The sequence below is a fragment of the Ammodytes marinus genome (assembly GCF_949987685.1).
Source record: "Ammodytes marinus genome assembly, chromosome: 20".
In the NCBI taxonomy this organism is placed as follows: Eukaryota; Metazoa; Chordata; class Actinopteri; order Uranoscopiformes; family Ammodytidae; genus Ammodytes; species Ammodytes marinus.
In genome coordinates, this window is record NC_137224.1 from 25,792,324 (window position 1) to 25,815,360 (window position 23,037).

General features: G+C 42.3%; 1 protein-coding gene across 1 annotated transcript in view; it reads right to left on the reverse strand.

The window, feature by feature from the left end:
• Positions 1-23,037, reverse strand: part of adgra1a (adhesion G protein-coupled receptor A1a) — a gene marked incomplete at its 3' end in the record, with an annotated part of 96,120 nt that overhangs the window by 54,896 nt on the left and 18,187 nt on the right. Inside the window, exon 2 of the mRNA XM_080048825.1 lies at positions 9,672-9,795. Within this exon, the coding sequence (XP_079904951.1) occupies positions 9,672-9,795 (124 nt within the window). The remainder of the gene's footprint in view (positions 1-9,671; positions 9,796-23,037) is intronic.

Sequence of the window (23,037 nt, forward strand, 5' to 3'; positions counted from 1 at the left end):
TCGGTAGACCATAATGCTTTTGGTTTCGTCCAAATCGGGCAAAAACTGTAGGAGGTGTGTGTTTTGGAGACTGACATAGTTTTTGCTATGTAGTGAAAAAAATTTCCATACGCAAATAGGCCTGGCCTATCGCAAAAGATGCAGCTGACTTGTGGGCATCTGTGGATATAAAGTTTTTGACTGTGGGATGTTCGGTGTGGAAGTTATAGCCCCAAACGTGTTTTTTTTGCTTTTTGTGGTTTTGGCGCCCCCTATGGATAACATTCGCAAAACTATGATAGATAGAAAGATGCAGCTCAATGTACCAAACAAGTGGATGTCAAAGTTTTTGAATGTGCAATGTTTGGTTGGGGAGTTATGAGCAAAATCAGATTGTCAGCCTATCCATTGTAAAGACACTTTTTTGAATTTTCCCGCCAAAACACTTCGAAACAGGAAGTAACTGTGAAAAACTAATCTTTTAATAAGTCTCGCCCACATAGGAATTTACCTCCAATCCTGTAGTACTGTCCACCCTTAGAATATGGGCCCAGTTCCGAAATCATTATAAATTCACCTCTCCCTCCCCTCTAAGTCCTATTTGTAAGAATCATTTATTTCCAGCCTCCTCTCTCGACTTAACATTTACTCAGTGGGGCAGGAAGCAGCTTTCCTGTTTTAAAAGCTTGTACTGTAAAGGGTTCAATAGTTTTGAAAATATATGCCAGAAATATGATCTATCACGCAGTAATTTTTTTAGGTATCTCCAAATACGCCACTGTGTCAAAACACTGTTTCCCTCATTCCCTGTCCTCCCTACTGAGGCAGCATGGGAAGAAATGAAACTCCTCTGTCCAAAAAATGGACTGATATCAATGTTATATTCACCTAATTCAACTAATGTCTCTAGAAAACCATGACCTTTCAAAAATTAAGACCAGGTGGGAGGGCGAGTTGATGATTGAGTTGTCGGACAGTCTCTTTGAGGATGCTTTACAAAGGATTAACTCATCCTCATCATGTGCACGCTTGGGGCTCATTCAGTTTAAAGTAGTGCATAGGGCTCATTTCAGTAGGGCTAGGTTAGCAGATATATATCCAGGAACAGACAGCAGCTGTATTAGATGCTCCCTCTCTCCAGCTGATTTAACACACATGTTTTGGTTGTGTCCCCGTTTAAATCAATATTGGTCATCTGTTTTTCAAACTTTATCTTTACCCCTGGCATTATTTTGCACAGACACCGCTGCTGCTTCCCGGGCTCAGCCCCGCCCTAGACGATTGTGATTGGTTTAAAGAAATAAAAACAGGCCAGCCCAGTTTCCCCCCGGATAGACGGCTCTAAATAGAGTGGATCCAGACCATACTACTTGCTGTAGTTTGGTCTGGCTTTGCGAGACTACATAATTGCTAACTTTTTCAAACAAGGTGCTACATTGTTAATAATTTGTTAAATGGGTTTGTCACTGGCTAGCAGAAATCTGAGGTTTTTTCTTCCTGGATTAACGGAGATGTACGAGTAAAATTTAAGGCATGGACTGCCGCCTACAACTTGGGTGATTAAGAGTAGTATAGCAAGTCCATGTATGCACTCCGGACAGCTATTAACAGTGCTTACAGTACAGGGACAGATACCCCTTTCCCACCAACGGGAACTGTTGAACCGGGAAGTTCCAGGCTGGTGCCGGTTCGCAATTGGTTCCACCCTGGAACCAGTTGTGAACCGGTTTGTTTCCCATCGGCCAGAGCCGGCAAGAGAGTAACGTCATGACGTCACTGTAAGAGTCTGTATGTCGCCCGACTTCGCTGCTCTTCTGACTGATGCTAAAGCTAGCGCTAGCTTTAAGCACAACAGCGGCAGATACTTCTTATTTTTACACTTGTTGCCTCTCGCTTTGCTTTGTTAACCAAACACGACCCATACAGCTTATTTTCGCTGGTCTATTTGGTCGCTACGTCTAAGCTCTGGGACCTCCGGCTTAAAACCGTCCTGTCTGACAGGATCCTGAACTTCCTAATGGGTAAAACAGTGCAGATAGAGCCACCACATCCTCCACCCTACTCAACACCAGCGCCCTCCAGGGCTGCATGCTCAGCCCTCCCCTCTATTCCCTGTTCACTCATTACTGTGTGGCAACACACAGCTCCAACACCATCGCAAAGTTAGCTGACGACACAATCCTCATTGGCCTGATCACTGACGGCGACGAGAGCTCTGAAATCCTGGTGCCATAAAAGGACAGTAACCATTACATGGGAGACAGGAGGGATACACTGAAGAGTTGTCAAGCATGCCCTGCGCCCCTTATCATAGGTAGAAAAGGGAAAACAAGAGGGTAAACGAGGGTAAAAAGGGAGAGGGAACGCAGTGTGGAATTAGGAAAAAACCTCAGCACAGTAAGCACATAGAAAAACATCACAGACAAAAAAAATTAGGACTTGCACGTTGGGGATTGGGGAAGGGTCATAGGGAGGGGAGGTGTCACAGCTCAGACACTAGGGGGAGCACGCTGCCAACAGGCACGCCGCAACCCCTGCAGCATCCTATACTGTAACGGGGAGGGAGAGGGGGTGGGGGGTGTCGATAAGGCGTTGAGTGCCAGGGGTGTGTGAGTTATGTGTCTTTGTGTGTGTGTAAGTGTAGGCCGTGTCAACAGTGTCTCTTCCGTCTGATGCTGGTGACGTGGACACGACCGTTGCCGTGGAGACAACCTCGAAGATCCAGAGAAAAGTTCACAGGAGGAGGAGTGGGGGTGGGGGGGTCAGAGCATCTGTCTGCATAAACATCCAGGAGAGTAGAGTGATATCAGCCTTCCAAGGCCGAAGTACGGGAGCCGAATAAGATAGCAAATTTGTTTTGGTACAGGCCAGCTCAGGAATTTACTGCCCGCCAAATTTAGTGGCCTCTTTATCCGTCACTGTCTGACAACTTCTCCAAGATGGATTCAATCTTGCGAATAAGTCCAGAAATTCCTTCCAGCTTGCGATTACATTCGCATATCGCTTGAATCTGAGTGTTGACAGCCCGACACAGTCCTTCTATGACGGGCAGCTTCTCTAAAGCCAAACATGCTGCCATCGCCTTCCTAGCTTTGCGGTAGAACAGAAACCAGCAAACTCCAAACAGCAGGAAGCATGTTACCATAATCCCAAATATGTTAACATCTTCCATGTCCTTGATAATTCATGCAAGTAATCATGGGTTCGAGGAATAAGATGAATGAAGCTTAGCGAAAGTTCTATAAGGAAGACTGGTATTCTGCACCTCGTATTCAGACTCCTCCCTCAGTCATTCACTCATTCTTCCCGGCCTGTTCAAAGCGCGTGGGCGTCCACTCTATTAGCTTCAACCTTTCACATTCATCCCGAGCTCAGGGAGCCAATTACGTTGCTCCTGCCAAAGTTTAAAAATCTTCCTCCTTTTGCTGAGAGTTGTCATTCTAGCTCCGATGCAAATGGCAACAGCGACCGTCACGTTTCCCTGGCTTCTGGCGTTTTTTTCAGTTACAGCTATGTCCGATTTAGAGGAGCAGATCGAGGAGACTCCTGATGGCAGCTGCTTTTTTCCTGATACACCTTCCATTTCATCGGACGGCCGGCGCAGGAGCGTCCGATTAGCCCATCAGCCGAACCAGATTTCATTTTTTCTCAACTTCAAGAGTGCGCCATCACTCCATCACCAGGTCTCCCTTTCCCCCAGCTTCGCGAGCTGGCGTGCCACGTCATTGGCGAGCTGGGCGAGTATCAGCCATTTCCTGATGTCAACATTAATGCAGCCGCGCCTGCTCACGGGCGAAAACGAGATAAAAAATCTGATAGGCCTACTCAAGCTCCTCCGCCGAAGAGAAGGATCGATATGTGTTCCACTAGTCTTTCTCCCGTTGCAGCATCATCCTCTGCTCCAAGGCAGCCGGATGCAAGCATCACACTGTTGTCCACCTTGCAGTGTCTGGCCAGCTCCATCCAGAGCATAGATGTTCGGCTAATGCAGCTGGAGAAAGCGTTGGCTACCGCTTCCACTTCTGCCACCATCACTGCCACTCAAGCTGCCATGCACCAGCCTTCCATTCCTACTACCAGCACCGTTCAACATTCTCTGGCCACGGCGTTCCCAGCGCCCCCGCTAGGTAGGCAATACATCCCTCAATCAGCAAGCATCACTCCTCACAAGAGGGCTCAAATATTACAAGGTAAAAACATTAACCTTGTTAGCCTCATTTTGCCTTCCCTAGAGTGCGAGAAAGCAATCGCTACAGGAGATAATATAACTGCTATAATCAAGTCCGCCGACCCAAGGCTCAACAAAGATCTGTCATTTTCTGTGTTTGTGGTAAATGGTAAATGGACTTGTATAGCGCTATATCTCCGTTTATCACAGACTCAAAGCGCTTTACATTGTTTTTGTACACATTCACCCAGTCACACACACATTCATACACCGATAGCAGCAGCTACCACGCAGGGTAGGCTTAGCACTAGGGTGCTAAGCTAACTAAGCTAACTATCGGGAGCAATTCGGGGTTCAGTGTCTTGCCCAGGGACACTTCGACATGTGGCGGGGAGACGGGTGATCGAACCTCCGACCCTGCACACCAGAGGCGAACTCCCTACCCACTTCGCCACTGCCGCCCATGCAGGTAGCATTGGGTATCAGGGCTGCCAAGTTTCACCAAAAGTTTGGAGTGAGATTTTTTGGCCGAGGGACCCAAAACCGTGTCCTCTTTCCCACCCAATCATTTTTGCTAGTGTCCTGCAAGTTTACATATTGTTCATAATAAATCAGAAATAAAAGACAATTGGAAAATGTGATAAAACATAAAAAATCTTATTAAAATAAACAAATTCATGAATTGCAAAGTCGTAGGACAGGTTTTACTTACACATTGGGTGTGGACATATTGTAAGTGGGGGTCTGGGGTTCCCCCCCAGAAAATTTTGAGCATTAAACACTTAATTTCCTGCATTCTGGTGAATTTTTATGAAGCAATGTGTGCCTTTTCTGCATTCATTTTTATGTAAAGTAAAAGAGAACATTCACGGTTTCGCTGACACAAATTTAATTGAATAGCCTATAATGCATGTGTAGTGCTTTCAAATATCTCCTGTAGCCTATTGTTAAAACATTTGGTTCAACTGTAATAAAGGTAATTATTCTATATGTATTCAACATTGTATGGGTTATCCAATTATCCAATTTCAATTCACCATTATTATATTAAATCTATGACACTTGATGTCTTCTCAGAACATATTTTTCCCACCTCTAAGCTTAGTTACTCAATACATTCATTCAATTAATGTTGACAACATTTTAGAACAAAAATGTGTTGGTGTGTCAACCAGCCCAATAACATAATGCAAAACAAGCTTGAATATATCAAGTGAAGTGACTGATTTGAATTAAGTTGTTCTTACCTCTTTGTTCATTTAATACCGGCGTCCTTGTTGTCATTAATTTTCCATATAATTTGAACAAAGGGCGGGACTGGGAGGCGGCGGTCTTTTATTAGTTTTGTAGTGTAACGCAGGGGGGCGTGGCCGTGGTGGTTTGCCAAGTGGCTGCTGCGGCTACGGGCTGCACACGGCCATGGATATTTCTTTATAGGTCCATGCCATGGACCTATAAAGAAACCGCGCGTGCAGAAAGAGGATGTCACGGAACTCAGTCCGTTTAGCTTTTCAAAATAAGACTTTCAAAGTAAAAGTACCAAAAAAATACATATATATTACGGGGATTCATTTCTCTGCATGAGAAATTGGAGGTGTGGCGTGTGAGCGTGTGAACTGGTTGATATGCGTGTGTCTCACGGCCAAAGCGTGAGACTTGGCTGCTCTGGGGTATATACAGAGACGTGATCTGCTCCATTTACCCCGATCGAAGACAAGAGTTCGACACTTATCTGGCACTGATCGCCGATCTCAAAATAAGATATGGCAGGAACATATTTCTTCAGTATCATAAATCATACTCAAGCAAAGCAAAGCAGCACTCTACCTAGCCCAATCCAATAGCCGCCTGGACTGGTCCGTTTTGGACATCAAGCTACTAGTACTGGTAACCGGAGGTGCTCAAGCTATTACCTGCTCAACCTGTGGGAAAACTGGCCACGTAGCCGCTCTCTGCCCCACGTACCTTTTCAGTCCCCTTCTAACTGGGGCTCATCTATGCTTAGATCACACACCTTTCCCGACAACCATGGGCGTCAGGTGCGCACAATGTATAACACTCAAATTTGTAATAAATTCAACGAAAGCGTGTGCACTTACCCAACTGCGTGTACCTTCACATTTGCAGCAGTTGCAAGGACGCACTCCCCCGGTCAGTCTGCCCCCGGCGCGTCATTCCATCCCGGGCTCCTCCACGCAAAGGGAGTCGGCGTGGTTCAAAAACATTTTGACGAAGCACCGATCCACGCCAATAAACGTTGAGCAACTTGCATTTGAATTGTCTTCTCATCCTGATTTCCTGTTTGTTGATCATCTGCTAACGGGTCTTTCTCAGGGTTTTCAGGTTGGGGTCCTCTCTCTCCCATCCGTCACATGCGTGGCAAAAAATCTGCAGTTGGCTTTAAAAGAGCCCGAGATAGTAGTCCAGCTGTTACAGAAAGAGGTGACTAAAGGATATGTTATCCGCCCTTTCGGTTCCTCTCCTTTCTCAGTTTTTCGCACTAGTCCTCTGGGCGTAGCCACACGCAAATACTCCGGGAAGAAAAGATTAATATTCGATCCGTCGGCACCTCGTTCCGGGCCATTTCACAGCGTCAATAGCTTCATTATGCTACCGTTGACAATGCCTTCAAGCTCATAAAAATAGCCGGACAGGGCGCTTGGCTTTCAAAGGCGGATATTACTGACGCTTTTAAAATTGTTCCCACTCACCCTTCGCAGTGGCATTTATTTGGCATTAAGTGGGACTCCAAGTTTTACTTCGGCATGCGATTAACCTTCAGTTGCAGGACCAGTCCCTGCATATTCAATCAGGTCTCTGAAGCTCTTTGCTGGATCTTGCTAAACAAAGTGTTTACTGGATAACTGGAACGGCATAACCCTTTTCTACGACGATCTGGTGCGATATTCTGACTCCTTGAAGTTTTTCACGGATGCAGCTCCATCCGTGGGTTTTGGGGGGTATTATCAAGGCCAGTGGTTCGCTGGCCCTCGTTCTCAGATCTCGACTCATCTTCCGCGCTGCATGAGATTTACCCCATCGCCGTAGCATGCCACGTCTGGGGCAAATACTGGACGCGGAAACGCATCTCTGTTTTGTGCGACAATCAAGCAGTCGTTGGCATTATCAATAAAGGTCGCTCAGCAGTGTAGTGAGAAAAGCAACAATGATACGTTTGTAGAAGCAAAAAGGTTTATTTTCAATCAATAGCAAGAAACTCCGCGGAGTGGTCACTAGTTCCAACACAGGTAAGTATGTTACAAGGAGTGACAACCTTTCCTTAAATCACACATGGTCTGCCGTCACTCACAACTTCATCATAACGGCTCGTCACGTGCCATGTCATTACAACACGCTCGCTGATTCGCTTTCCCGCTTTAACTTTCAGAAATTCCGGAGCATCTGTCCAGAGGCACACCTTGAGCCTACAGAAGTCCCCCTTCTCCACCTTATAGCTCTGTTCTAAATCATAGCAGCATGAGCATATACTCAGTCAGCTAGGGCATACATGAGGAAGGGTCTAGCTGCTTCTACTGTGAAAACTTATGATTTTGCCTCAGCGATTTTTACCAGCATCCAATAATGAAGTGACCAACATTGTAGTAGACCGGAAGGGCCACTGGGGGTGGTACCAAGACTAAGCAATTTTCCTTTGACTCACTTGTTAGACAGGCCGTTTTCACAGTCTTATTAAACCTATTTACAGCCTGGTCCACAAAACCATTCTAGTCTGTATGTTTTGGTCATATCTCCATCACAACACTGAGGGGGTGAATTTTTTTGGACCACGCTAGTTTTTATTCTTTTGGAGGTTAAAATGTATCTGCGCGATCTCTTGAGTGACAGCTCTCCGCCCGTTGTCCCTCACTTTGCCTCGGAGGTATACGTCAGCTTGATGGGCGTATCTCCCTCCCCCCGAAGTGAGGCGGAGTAAAAATCTCACAAGATGGCAACGCGCATAAACCAGGATTATTGGATGCCGTGTGTATAACTAAGGTCAGCACAGATACTACATCCATATTATATACTATCTATGGATTTTGCCTGGAATACTTTTGCACTGTTCTGTGTTTCTGTTGGCGTACCACTTACACCAGTGATCATAAATACGGTGTGTGCTTTTATTTGTTATTGTATAGATGTTCGCCATTTCAAGCCTCAGTATATTCGAGGGCTGGTGGCCGGAATTCAGTTCAATATCAGATGCTACAACCCTTCATTCCCAAGCCTATTTTCCAATGCAGCAATTAAATGAATCCTAAAAGGCATCTCAAAAGCATCTCCTCCGGTCCCTGATCACAGACGTCCCATCACCCTTGCTGTCCTGCATAAAATGCTATCAGTTCTCAGAGAAGGTATATTTTCCCCCTACATTGATGCCATGCTTTTCTCCGTATTCTTGTTAGCCTTTTACGCATTTCTCAGATGTGGCGAGTTCACTACCTCTTTTAATCCTTCGACCCTAACAGAGACATCTGATTTCTGGATTTGTCCTTTCAGCATAGTCACTACAGCCTCAATCTCAAGCACTCTAAATGCGGAGGAGTTTGCTCAGTAATCGTGGCTCGTACAGATTCCTCCTTTTGTCCCTTTAAATCCATGACCTATCATTAGTTCATGTTCCCCCTTATTCCTCACGCCTGAGCATTCTCCCATGTCAAGATTCTGGTTCAGTCAGCATTTTAAGCAGGTCTTTATTAAAAGTGCTCTGCCGCCTCAGCATTACTCAAGTCACTCCTTTAGGATAGGCTTCTCATTCAGCTCTCTGCAACAACTGGGACGCTGGTCTTCTTCCGCCTTCACCTCCTACATTCGCCCTGATGTTGATACCATCCTAACAAACCAAAGATCTCTGAAGCCCTAATTGGGTAAGTCTGCATATAACTAGTGGTGGTGTTTTTCACTGTATTACGTATTCTCATATCCCTGCTATAGTTAACACGGGCAAGTCCACAATGCATTCAGGTCAATCGTGACCCCACTAGGCCGTCGGGCCAAGCACACAATGCATTCAGCTCTATCATGACCCCAGTAGGCCGTCGGGCAAGCACACACCATATATTATGCATCCAGACATTGCTGACGTCTTTATTCCATCAACAATTTTGGTGGGATTTATCCTTATGATGGCCACATCCTTCACCTCATATCCGTGTCATGCTTATCTTTCATTCCTATTATCACCATGTTTGTGACTAATTCTATTTTGCTGTAACCTAGAATCCGCTGCCCCTGATGAGGTAAAGTATACATTTATTTTTGGGGATATTCTGCACAGCCCATTGCTTCACTACCTCCTGCAGATGATTAAATTTCACGATGGGGCCTAATCGCCAAAGACCTTTCTGATTTTGCACATTCAACAAAATCAATGTTCATTCTTTAAACCTCTGGTTCATTAAGTCTCTCCAGATTGAAATAGCTTCCAATGATGACAATGACAATTTAAGAACACATTTTTAGAACACATTTTTGGAGTGCTTTGAAATAACACTTCTTAGAAAGTAGAAAAACAACAACTCACAATTTGACACGTAAATGGTAAGTTGATCTGATTGATGCCCCCGGCAAAAACTCCAAATGTTAGCCCCATGTGAAAGAGGAAGTTGAGGAGTGTGTGCCAGCCAATCCTGCTGATGCGGATCACACTGCAAACAATGAATAGAGTTACAAGTTAAAAAGATGGATGTCCTTGTCCCTTATGCCTGCTGGGTAATTTTATTGAAAACCACATACATTTTATAATTTGTGGCCCTTTTTTTAAGGAAATCCTTTACAAAACACATTAAAACATTTACTTTTATATAAAAGTGACTAAATATACTGTACTTTGGAAGAAATAAGAACTATTGCTAAAACTGAATCACAACAGCACTAATTTGAGCATATTAATGATGTTGTTAGTATGGCATACATAATGAAATGTCTAAATAATCACATAATATTAAGTATTTTCTTGCATTTCAAAACCTTGTTTCATTTTACCTATGACACGTTCACATATGAGTCAAATATCATGATAATATTTGAATATAAATAAAAATCACATTATCTGTAGTTGTGAATTTTGGTGTAATGCCAAATAAACACTTTTTTTGGGCTGGACTACAGAGCAAGGCGAGCCTTATAAACTCCATTGTTGCTGAGTGAGTGCGTAAGTGTCATTACTCTGTCCTCATTTGTTATTGCCCTTTCAAAAGTGCATGCTACTGATCCTAGAAAGGAAACCCCGCCATTCAAAGCGGGACTAATTCACGCTTTATTAGTTTACCGGTACTTATACATATATATAGGGGAGAACGGGGGAATGTGAGACATCGGGTAATGTGAGACACCCCCTGTATCTAGGCAATGGAACACATTTTTGTTAATGTGAGATATATGTTTTCAAGCCCCTCTCATTTCCCCTTGGCCATGAAAGAGAGGACCTCATGGTGATTTTGTAAGCATGTTTTTTTCACAAAAATGTATTTTTTGCATGTAAAAGTAAATGTTTTGCTGTCAACTTAATCGATTGTTGTGCCAAAGCAAATTGATTCAGGTAGAAAAACTTCTATCATACATGTTCATGAACTACCAACATATGAAACTATGTGATGATGATAACTGATGATTAGCCTGAATTGCTGAGAGAGGTAGTTTTTTCTCAAATTGTGGCAGTGGGGTAAAGTGAGACAAATGCTGTGGGGTAAAGTGAGACAGTGTCTGTGCCCTCTTTTAATGAATTCATTATATTTGAGTTAGCAAGGAGACTAGTTTGAATATGACAAAAGACAATGTGGGCTGGAGGTAGGGCTGCTCGATTATTGCAAAAATGATAATCACGATTATTTTGATTGATATTGTAATCACGATTATTAAAGACGATTATTCGCTGTAGGGATGCCCCAAAATAAAAATTCTGTAAATTCTTTCAACATTGCATTAAATTAAACTCCCAAATGTGCTCCTCAAACATAGCCTACACCTAAAAAGCCACCCTAAAAAAATAAACAGTGAAACCTTCCAATCTAAGAGTAAAATTTATATTTTACTAGGGATGTGATTGTGAACAACTCATTTATTTGCACGTTGAGGAAGTATGAATCTACAAAAAGATCAACTTATTGCCTTTTTTTACAGTGCATGTTGAGTTGCTGAAAGAAAAAACTGCACAGCAGCTGCTAACGTAATATTCGGACTTCAGATTTTGCAACCCTAACTAACGGAGAGAGGAGGCTCACTGTATATTTTCTCTAGTCGCGCTGTCAGTTTCAATCCGATTGCGGAAGCCTTCCACATCAACAACGTTAACGGGCAGGATATCCCCGGTTCATTTTAGCCACAGGGCTTTTCTGTTCCGTGGCTCACACTGGCGAGGTGTCACTGTGAATGACACCGTTACACACCGTCACAGAGTTTCAACTGGCAACTCGCTATTTCGCTCGCGCAAGGCTTTTGTGTTTCGATTTAATATCAGTCTTGGGCGAGTACTTTAACTTTATGCTGAATAAACCATTGCACTGCAATTGCTGAAAGCGAAAGTGTTTGGGCGGGGGCGGGGCAGAGCGGAGCGCACACAGAAGGGTTCGCTGCATTTACACACAAGACACGGCGTGCGACACAATAATCGTTTTATTATTATCTTGTTTTCATGATCGAGGGACGCCAAAATCGTAATCGAAATTGAATTTCAATTAATCGCCCAGCCCTAGCTGGAGGTGGGGGTTGATGGTTGAAGGGGTGTCAGCAAGGGCATGGTTTGGCACGTAGGGGAGAACGGGGTAAGTAGGCACACTTTTTACTCTAGTGAGAATTGCTTATAACCTAAACATCTTTCAATAGTCATTCCTATATTAAATTGAAGCTTAAAGGCCTACTTTACTGGTTTGAATATGAAAGTGTATTGAATTCTGAGATCCTATGTGGTATAAATGTGCGAAGAAAATTTAAATCGGTTCATCCTAGCCTGAGAAAAGGCAGAAAGAGTGTTTTTTTTAACCCTATATTTCTCTTTCTCGTGACATCACAGAAAGAGAAATATAGGGTTAAAAAAAAACTTACTTTGTAAATATTACTGTGATGTCTTTTACTGTGACATCACAGTAATATTTACAAAGTACGTTTTTTTTAACCCTATATTTCTCTTTCTGTGATGTCACGAGAAAGAGAAATATAGGGTTAAAAAAACCCCATCAAGGGGTCGGTTGTCAAACACTATGGGGTTGTTTGTCACAATGTAATCTTAATGGGAATACTCTTAAAAAGAAGGCAAGAAAGTAGAACTAAATTTGAAAGTTTAATTGCATTGTCAAGTTGACAAATAGGCCTACATAACGTTCTGTAGCCTTGGCAGCTGGTCTAGTTTGGGATGCACTGGGTTGTTTTGATTTTGTTGCCCTTTTTTCTTTTGCTTGCTAGCTGCCTTTTCCTGCTCTATTCTTTCCTTCTCTGGGGTGTCAGTGAGGATACAGCTTGACAATTTCTTTCGTTATTGGGTTCCTTTTCTGGCTGCAGCCTTGAGATAACATGTGACAACCAACCCCCCAAAAAATTTGACGACCAACCCCAACTTGAATTTCTTGCTAGCATCAAGGCCAACAACCATCTGACAACTAATTAGCTTGCTAACAACAATCTAAACTATAGTTTACCCTTCACACTTTGTATGGGTAACAAGTGTTTTGTTATAAACCCATTGTGTAAAAGCCTAGAAGAAAAATACTGAGGAGCTAAATATTTTCAATTTGACATGAAAAACACAAACAGTCCTCTCACCTCAAATTCAGCAGTCTAACTCCAAGGAAGACTATGTAGGTGACCTCTGATCCCAATTCTGGATATTTACATATCAAAATTTCACAGACAGCGCCTTCTGGTTCCGAGATATAACGATTGTGACATCCAACCCGTGTGACAAATTACCCCGTTCTCCCCTATGTATGTGGGGTACAGGAGAGTGACCTTTAACATCAATAGACTCTAAGTAATATGTCTTTATTCAATGAATGATCCCAATAAAACAACAACAGTAAAATATTACTCAAAGACTCAAAAGATGGAAAATGACAGTTGGGTCTAGTCCTGTGTTCAGAGTCCCAGGCTGTTCTAGCTGGTTCTGATTGTTCTTTGCTCTGACCCCCAGACACTAGCTGGCTCTAAGGGTCCTGTGTTCTGACCCCAGACTGTGTTAATCTAACTGGTTCTATCTGTCATTTGAATGTTAATTATTGAACATTTATTATATGTTTATTATTGGATCAGAGTTACTTTCAAGTGTTTAGAATTTTTTTCTGCTTAATTGACCAAACCCCGTGACATCAGTTTTGGAATATTTGGTTTTCAAGCAAGCTGTCAGGATTCTTACTGTTACAACATGTGTTGTTATGGTAGTTTCAGAGTGGAAAAAGTAAGTGGATCAGTTTACCCCCTTGATTTCTCTGGTCTGTCTCAGTTTACCCCACAGCTGGGGTAAAGTGAGACACAAGACAACGTTTTTTTAAACAATTATATTTTCACTGCCCTTTGTCTTGAATAAATTCTGCTAATGCCCATTTCTAGGAAACATCCTGAATTAATGGTAAATGTGTAAATGTGACTGATAAATAATTTTAGCTCGCTTAAAGGGGGGCAAATGTAAAAAGTGTCTCACATTACCCCGTTCTCCCCTATATATACAGTATATATATATACAGTATATGTATATACTAATGCTGTCAGTTTAACGCATTATTAACGGCGTTAACGCAAACCCATTTTAACGGCGTTCATTTTTCTATCGCAGGATTAACCCTCTTTTTGGCCTGGCAAACATTGTAGTTTTTTCAAATGCTATTTCAACAACTAGTAACGTTAGAACCATGGTTAGAACAACTACAACACCACAAACTATACATGTAGTTTTATTCAAACACTATTCAAACTGAACATTTCCTACAGCATAACTTCACATTAAAATCATTTAAACTGCAAAACGTCAAGTCAATTTTGACTTTTATTTTGAAGCAGAAACTGGAACTTAGCACTTCCTAGCCCTGCTGTGCAGCGCTTCCGTCACTACTAGTGTCTTCGGTTGTGACTCTGGGGGCCTATCCGAAAAGTCCTATCTCCTAACCTATAAGCCTCCTTTCCTATACCTTAACCCCTAAACGTCATCGGGGTTAAGGAGAGATGAAAGGTGCTTCCTATCGAACATAGGAAAGGACAGCGCTGTTTCAAATGAATTCGACTCCACTTTTCCTAACCGACGTCATTGCGCGACGGCGAGTATTGCTGACGTGAGTCACTAGCGTGAAACTACACTATAGCAGAATAGAGAATAGGCTATAGTATAGCCTATTCTCCGAAAATTGACTACAACAAGCGCTCGTTTGATCCATGCATTCTTTTCATATTGATTTTAATCAGGTTGTCGCCAACAGAGTGAGAATCACTCCCTTATATCCCAATTCACAAGTGGAATAAAAAGAGGCTACACTTGTGTTGATGTTGAAATGAACTGCCCCCAGTAACTTCATTAAATGTGAAGTTAGTATTTTATTTTCTTATGGTGCAAATTATGTGCTACGAAAATAACTATTATGATGTTGGTATTTTATGAGTTCTTTATTATCTTTAGCCTGTGTGTGTGTGTGTGTGTGGGGGGGGGGGTATTTTGTTTTAGCCGAGTTAAATCTTCCTCTCTTCTCCTCTCCTCTCTTCTGTTTTACCTCTCGTTCGTATTCGTGTAGAGTCGGTAAACTCCGGCGGTGGCCTGTTGCTTTAAATCTTGCCGCCGTAAAGGATTATGGGATACCACTATCTCCGTTCCTTTAGCATAGGTTGGTCAGGAGTAACCTATGCTAAAGGAGGGTTATAGGATGAATCGAGACTCCTTTCCTATGCCTTTCCTAAGCATTTTGGTTATTCGGATCACCTATCCGCCGAGCACTTCCGGGTCATCTCGATAGGAAAGGAAATTTCCTATGCAAAAAAAAGTTTTCGGATAGGGCCTGGGACTACATGGTGAAATAACAGAAAGAAAGCCTGTCATTTGCAAAAGCCCTACTTCATGGGGGCGGGACCTGATAAGCCTTTGGCTTCTTCCGTCTCCCTTCGGGCAACACAAAGTATGATGTATGAATATTTGCAAGAGAAAATTGTGTGGAATTGTCCGAAAGAATAATAAATAAATAAATAAATAACCCTGCACTCACACCAAAAGCTCCATGAACAATAGTGGCAGCCAGGGCCGGCGGTAGCCAGGGGCCAGGGTGGGCCGTGCCCACCCAAATGTGACCCCAATGTGACACCCAATCAAATATATATATATATATATATATATATATATTTTTTTTTTTAGGTGGAAGTCCAGACCCACTATCGGACGGACCTGTTCATTCGCTGTCCAAGAAAATGTCAAATAAAATTCAGACAATTAATTAAAGAATATACCATTGCATGCATTGCTTCTAATTGTATTATTGGGTGGGCAGGACAGCCTGCCTCCAAGTTACCCACCCGCTTAAAGTGGTCACTGGTCAGCAGAGCCGGCACGAGGCATAAGCGAAATGAGCGGTTGCTTAGGGTCCCGACTGCCAGGGGGCCCCCCCCAATTTATTTTTTTATTTAGTTTTTTTCATCAGTTCATCTGGGAGGTTATCCGAGGTTAACTGATCAAGTCACGTTCAAGTCCATGGCATGCACAGTTAGTATTGAGTTTATTTAAAAATATTTGAAAATGGGGCTGCCCTCAGTTGCCCATGCACTGTGTATAGTCTATAGCCTATTTCAGCCTCGTCTGTGGAAAAAAAGATAACTGGACAACAGAGTTCTTCTGCTTCGTTCCTCTCACTGCATTTAAATGAATTCATTATATTACAGAAAAATATGTCCCGTAAAAGAGCACCAAGCCCATCCCAGAGGACCCTGCATAATATTTTTATATTATTTCAAATTTATATTTCTATGGAAAATCCATGTGTCTTTCTTCAATAGCTTCTAATTCATCCGACCCAGTGTCTCCAAATTATTTCTTCACACAAAATTCCTCAGATTTAGCCTCTTAATTTTCCTCTCAAAGTGCACCAGATTCATAGCCTGGCATTCCCAGACCTGCCACTAGGCGCTGGCAAATTAAATTTGCTGCGCGTGTTGGTCTGGACACGCTCCGTTGAAGCTTTATCAAGAAGACCAGAAATCTGGGCTCACGTTTCAATTGGTTCTATCTAATATGGGCGCGCCAGAGCCCTTTTATATGGTGCTCTGGGGAGGACGTAACCGGATGACGACAGTGACGTGCATGCAACGTCGAAGCCGTGATAGTAAACATCAAATATGGCTGCGGATATGTTGTGTGAGTTTGAGACTGCTTTGGCCTCGACCCTTAACGATTTGGAAGACGGAACTCAAATCTTTCATTAGCAAGTAAGTGGAATGTTCTATTTTGCCGACCGACAACGGCAAACGTTTAATTTAACAGTTTAACAGCTGTTCGCTAAACGAAAGGGGCTTACGTCGCCTTGTGCATCGCTCTGATTGGTTGTAGTGCTATCCAACTGCGTGCAGTGGCATTTGAAATGCACGAGTAGGAGCCGCCCCTTGAGTTGGAAATTACAATTGATCGTCGCCAGACCCTCTATCGTTCAAGATATCAGGGTCTGGATTTCCAGGCTACCAGATTCATGCATTTCACTTTAAAAAGGTAAAAAAAAATCTCCCGGGGGGGCATTCCCCCGGACCCTCACCCAGCTGGACATTGGAGCCAATAGTGGAAATACTACACTCAACAAAAATATAAACGCAACACTTTTGTTTTTGCTCCCATTTTTCATGAGATGGACTTAAAGATCTAAAATTCATTCCAGATACACAATTGTACCATTTCTCTCAAACATTGTTCACAAATCTGTCTAAATGTGTGATAGTGAGCACTTCTGCTTTGCTGAGATAATCCATCCCACCTCACAGGTGTGCCACATCAAGATGCTGATCTGACATTATGATTAGTGCACAGGTGTGCCTTAGACTGTCCACAATAAAAGGCCACTCTGAAATATGCATTTCTTTGCTTTATTGGGGGTCTGGGGACTCAGAACCAGTCAGTATCTGGTGTGACCACCATTTGCCTCATGCAGTGCAACACATCTTCTTCGCATAGAGTTTATCAGATTGTCAATTGTGGCCTGTGGAATGTTGGTCCACTCCTCTTCAATGGCTGTGCGAAGTTGCTGGAGACGGCTTATGGTGGAGAAATGAACATTCAATGCACGAGCTACAGATCTGGTTGACATCCCTGCTGTCAGCATGCCAATTGCACGCTCCCTCAATGCTTGTGGCATCTGTGGCATTTTGCTGTGAGACAAAACTGCACATTTCAGGGTGGCCTTTTATTGTGGACAGTCTAAGGCACACCTGTGCACTAATCATGATGTCAGATCAGCATCTTGATGTGGCACACCTGTGAGGTGGGATGGATTATCTCAGCAAAGCAGAAGTGCTCACTATCACACATTTAGACAGATTTGTGAACAATGTTTGAGAGAAATGGTACAATTGTGTATCTGGAATGAATTTTAGATCTTGAAGTCCATCTCATGAAAAATGGGAGCAAAAACAAAAGTGTTGCGTTTATATTTGTGTTGAGTGTATATATCTATGTGTATAGTATATACAGTGCTGTGAAAAAGTATTTGCCCCCTTCCTAAATTCTTCTGTTTTTGCTTGTTTGTCATACTTATTTGTTTCAGATCATTAAAACATTTATAATTTAAGAAAAAGGCAACTCTATTGAAATCAGAATACAGCTTTTGAATTTTTATTATTTTTATTGAATGTAAATAGTTAACCAGAACCTATTACACCCATGTGAAAAAGTATTTGCCCCCTAAACCTAATAACTGGTTGTGCCACCCTTGGCCGCAACAACTGCAACCAAATGTTTGTGATCACTGGCAATGAGTCTTTTACATCGCTCTGGTGAAATTTTGTCCCACTCTTCTTTGCAGAATTATTTCAATTCTGCCACATTGGAGGGTCTTCAAGCATGAACTGCCTGTTTGAGGTCACGCCACAGCATCTCAATCGGTTTTAATTCCAGACTTTGACTAAGCCACTCCAAACATTTTATTTTGTTTTTTCTGAGCCATTCAGAGGTGGACTTGCTGGTGTGTTTGGGATCATTGTCCTGCTGCATCACCCAAGTTCTCTTGAGCTTGAGGTGACGAACTGATGGCCGGACATTCTCCTTCAGGATGTTCTGATAGAGAGCAGAATTCATAGTTCCATCAATTATGGCAAGTTGTCCAGGTCCTGAAGCAGCAAAGCAGCCCCAGACCATCACACCACAACCACCATGTTTGACTGTTGGTATGATGTTCTTATGGTGGAATGCTGTGTTAGCTTTACACCAGATTTAACAGGAACCAGGCCTTCCAAAAAGTTCCACTTTTGACTCATCAGTCCATAGAATATTTTCCCAAAGGTCTTGGGGATCATCAAGATGTTGTTTGACAAATGTGAGACAAGCCTTTGTGTTCTTTTTGGTCAGCAGAAGCTTTCTCCTTGGAACTCTCTCATGGATCCCATTTTTGCCAAGTGTCTTTCATATGGTGGAATCATGAACACTGATGTTAACTGAGGCAAGTGAGGCCTGGTGTTCTTTAGATGTTAGTCTGGGTTCTTTTCTTAGCTCCTGGGTGAGTCGTTGATGAGCTCTTGGAGTTTTTTTGGAAGGCCGGTCACTCCCGGGAAGATTCACCACTGTTCCAAGTTTTCTCCATTCGTAAATTGTGGCTCTCACTGTGGTTCGCTGGAGTCCCAAAGCCTTATAATGGCATTGTAATCCTTTCTAGACTTACAGACAACAATGACTTTGTTTCTCATCTGTTCTTGAATTTCTTTTGATAGTGGCATCATGTGCTGCTTTTTGAGATCTTGTAGTCAACTTCACTGTGTCAGACAGGTTCTATTTAAGTGATTTCTAGATTACACAGGTCTGGCAGTAATCAGGCCTGGGTGTTGTCATTAAATTGAACTCAACATTCCAAAATATGTGGTGAATCGATTGATTTATTAAAGGGGGGCAATTACTTTTTCACACAGGGCCAGGTACGGTTGAATAGATTTTTACACTTAATAAATTAAATCATCATTTAAAAACTGCATTTGATATTTACTCAGGTTATCTTTGAAAACAATTTAAATTTGTTTGATGATCTGAAACATTTAAGTGTGACAAATATGAAAAAATGTAAGAAATCGGGAAGGGGGCAAATACTTTTTCACAGCACTGTAGCTCTGGACTACCACCTTCCAGGTTGCCCAGTCCCAAAGCTTTCTCTTCAATCAGCTCAGGCTGCCTACAGTTAATACTGCGATTAAAAAAATATATATACATTATGTTGTATATAATGTATATTATATGTTATTCATAAACATTTTGGAGAAAAAAAACATGCAAGAATCAAATCTCCCACACAGCAACACTCAAAGTTTATTTGCATATTGTGTTCTACACAATTCACAGTAAATGTGCCAAAAATCAGACGCAGAGATCTTACAAGGGCAAAAAAATTTGGCTTGTGCGCTCGCATCTTCGGTCTCTCTGCCCAGTGTGCCCACCTAAAATTTCTACAGGCCCACCCTAATCTGACTGTCTAGAACCGGGCTTGGTGTCCAGGGTTTTTCCTGCATAGAGAATTTTTTGGCGCCCCCCCAAAGAGGATTTATCCAGCGACGAAGGAAAATCCAGTGCCAAAATGATAAAAATTGAGGGTAAATTAAGCTATTTAAAACCTCTCCAAATTCAGACCAATTTAAGCCATCCTTCTTGTAGGGATGGGCGATCAATTAAATTACGATTTTGATCACTATAATGGCTTCCCTCAATCATAAAAACAAAATAATCATATTTAAACTATCGTTGTTCCACACACCGTGGCATGCAGGCTTGTAAATGCAGCGAACCCATATTGTTTAGCTTTAAACTGGGGCTGAGTAGGTGGGAGACTGCGTGGGCTATTGCCGGGTGCTTTGAAAAACTTCAAGAAGATGGCAGAAAGTCAGCCTTTGGTCGAGAAGAAAGGTAAAACTAATTGTGTTGTCTGAAAACACTTCAGACTCACAACAGACTAAAATAATGTGCAAGATACTGTATGTCACGTGCTGACACACGAGTCACTGCGACCTTGCGAGAGAGAAAAAAGGGCGTATGCGACCGTGTCCACACCAAAAATAAATAAAAAATCACCACCAATTAGTTTACTCACTCTAAGTCGAATCATAGTGGTATATGACCAAGCAATAAAGGAATAAAAAACACAGGAAGTTTAGAGGTCCTTGACTCCTGCCACGGCAGTCATCAATTAAGAACCCTGTACAATGCAACTTGCCTATCCAGTCAGTTCCATGAGCCATAAATAAAGTATGCCTTACATTCCTGCTTGCAAAAGAGGTGCCCTATCAACACTATTTTAATTACATGAATACATATTTATTTTATTCAATTATTAAAAATATTTTTCACTTTCAGGACATGTTTAAAGTCCAAAGTAATGGTCTTAATAGAAACAACCTTGTTAAAAGTTAAATAATTGCTGCATGATGTTCTTAAATCAATTAATAATTTTCTTTAATAATTGTGATTACACATTGTCAATCAAAATAATCATGATTAGGATTTGTGTCATAATCGAGCAGCCCAACCTTGCAATTTTCATGGTTTGGATCAATTATAAACAATAACATTATTTAACAGATAATCTGTATGAAAATTTTGACTTCATATCTACATGTTGTTTATTGTGATTTTGTGGAGACTGAGTAAGCTCCATGGCAATGCAGTGATTGACAGGCTGAATGAAAACCTCTTTAGCTGGACAGAAACTCTCCTCTCCTCTCCCAACCCTACACCCCTCATAAAATCCACACACTTTTTGCCTTTACTGTTGCACATAGCTGCGACCCCAAAAAAGTTGGTCCGTGTACTGACCCCCCAAAGGGCCACTTTAATTTTCGTAAGAAGGGCGACTGGAGCCTCGGCTAGAGCAGCGCCATAGCAACCACAGAGCGCACACAGGCGTATAGTGTGTCCACTCCACACACAGTCTGAAATAAGCCTACAACAACCAGTTTAATTTAGCCTAAATACTTAATACTAATTTGTTTTATATAGGCTATGTTGTTTTATTGTTTGATTTTCAATAAAAAAGGAAGTTCCACTTGTGTTTGTGTACGCTGTTCTGGGGTGGGGAGGCTCTACATTGTCGGCTATTTGCACTGTTTTAGAAAAAATACACACAAGGGTGTAGAGAATGGGTGTGATAAGAGCATTACAATGAGAAAAAATAATGGGACAAAAAGAAATCAAGTGACATTTAGAATAGATAAAAATGTGTGATTAATCGCGAGTTAACTATGACATTAATGAGATTAATCGCAATTAATAATTTGAATCGTTTGACAGAACTACTATACATACATAGACTTGTTTAATGAATTAACTTTTTTTTTCTCGATAGCAGAAGTGAATACCAAGAACATTCTTTATGTTTCATCTGAACAGCGTAACTTAACCTGTAACTTAAACGAGAAGGATATGCTAAAATTGATCAAATCCACCTCAATACCATACCTACATTCAGCATGTATATTAAAATAATTATTGTTTGCTTCCTGTCCCTATTGGCCCTGAAATAAACCATAATGTGACTGTCACAAACAACAGACCTCATTCAATGCTACAATTATCCCTCAGGTTCAGCTGAAGGTGATATGACATTTGCACATTCAAAGAAAGTGGACGTTTAGACAGTGCTGTGTCAAATAAAAAAGGGGGCAATAATTTGTGGTTTTTCCTGTACTGGTCAAATTTGTAAAACTCATTTCTAACAGTCCTGGTTCAGGATTTGATGTGTTTTTAGACATATTGAAGAATAAAATACTGCATGCACATTGCAGCACTCTAAAACTTTGAAATTGACACAGCAGATTTAAATACTATAATCTAGAATTGCAAAAGTCAAGCTTGTTACAAGTGCAACATGTCGCAAAAAAGAAGCATTTCCGATTTTTTGGGCCCCAAGAAGGCAAAACTTGATAATCAAATTACCAGCCGGACATCCGATTCCCTGTCAGCAGCCCGCTGTCTCCCCAGCACCCCTGAGGAGGAGAGTTCATGTCCAGGGACGCTATTGGTGCATGACTGCGCCGGCAACACTGATGCTATTGCTAGCCCCCGCCCTCCGGTCGATCCTAATTTCATGTTTGCTTTGCCTAACGTGCAACAGCCGGCACCAGTCGCAACAACTAGTTACACTGTTGGTGAAGAGCCCTGTCAGCCAAAGGAGTTTCAGTTCCCAGCCAGGCGATCGGCAAGTGAGAACTTTAGTCGGTCATTTAAGGTTGGTTGGTTTGGCCAGTGGACGTGGCTACACTACGTGAGGGAAACTGACACTGCGTTGTGCTTCGTGTGTTGCTCAGCCATTGAGAAAAAGCTTGTCAGGGCAGAAGGGATAAATGCTGGCAACTTCATTAAAGTTTCATTTCATTAATTCTTTAGCAATTGGCGGAAGGCAGGGGAAAAGTTTCGGGACCATGACAAATCTCGTTTCCACATAGAAGCCGCAAGCAAGCTGGCGGCATTGAAAAGAACCCCAATCAATGCCCTAATGTCAAAAGCAGTTGCAAAGGAGCACATGACAGCGCAGACTGTTTTGGAGCTGGCCGTTCGATCGGTTAAATTTTTAGCCCGCGAGGGGCTACCGCTGCGAGGACAGGAGCACCGTGACGGGGTGTTTTGGCAGCTGATGCTCGAGAGAACCCACGACAAGCCCGCTGCACATGAGTGGCTGCTCCGGAGGAACAACTGGATGTCAGACAGCATCCAGAATGAGATTTTGGAACGGCTGGCTCATGCTGTCCAAAGGAAAATA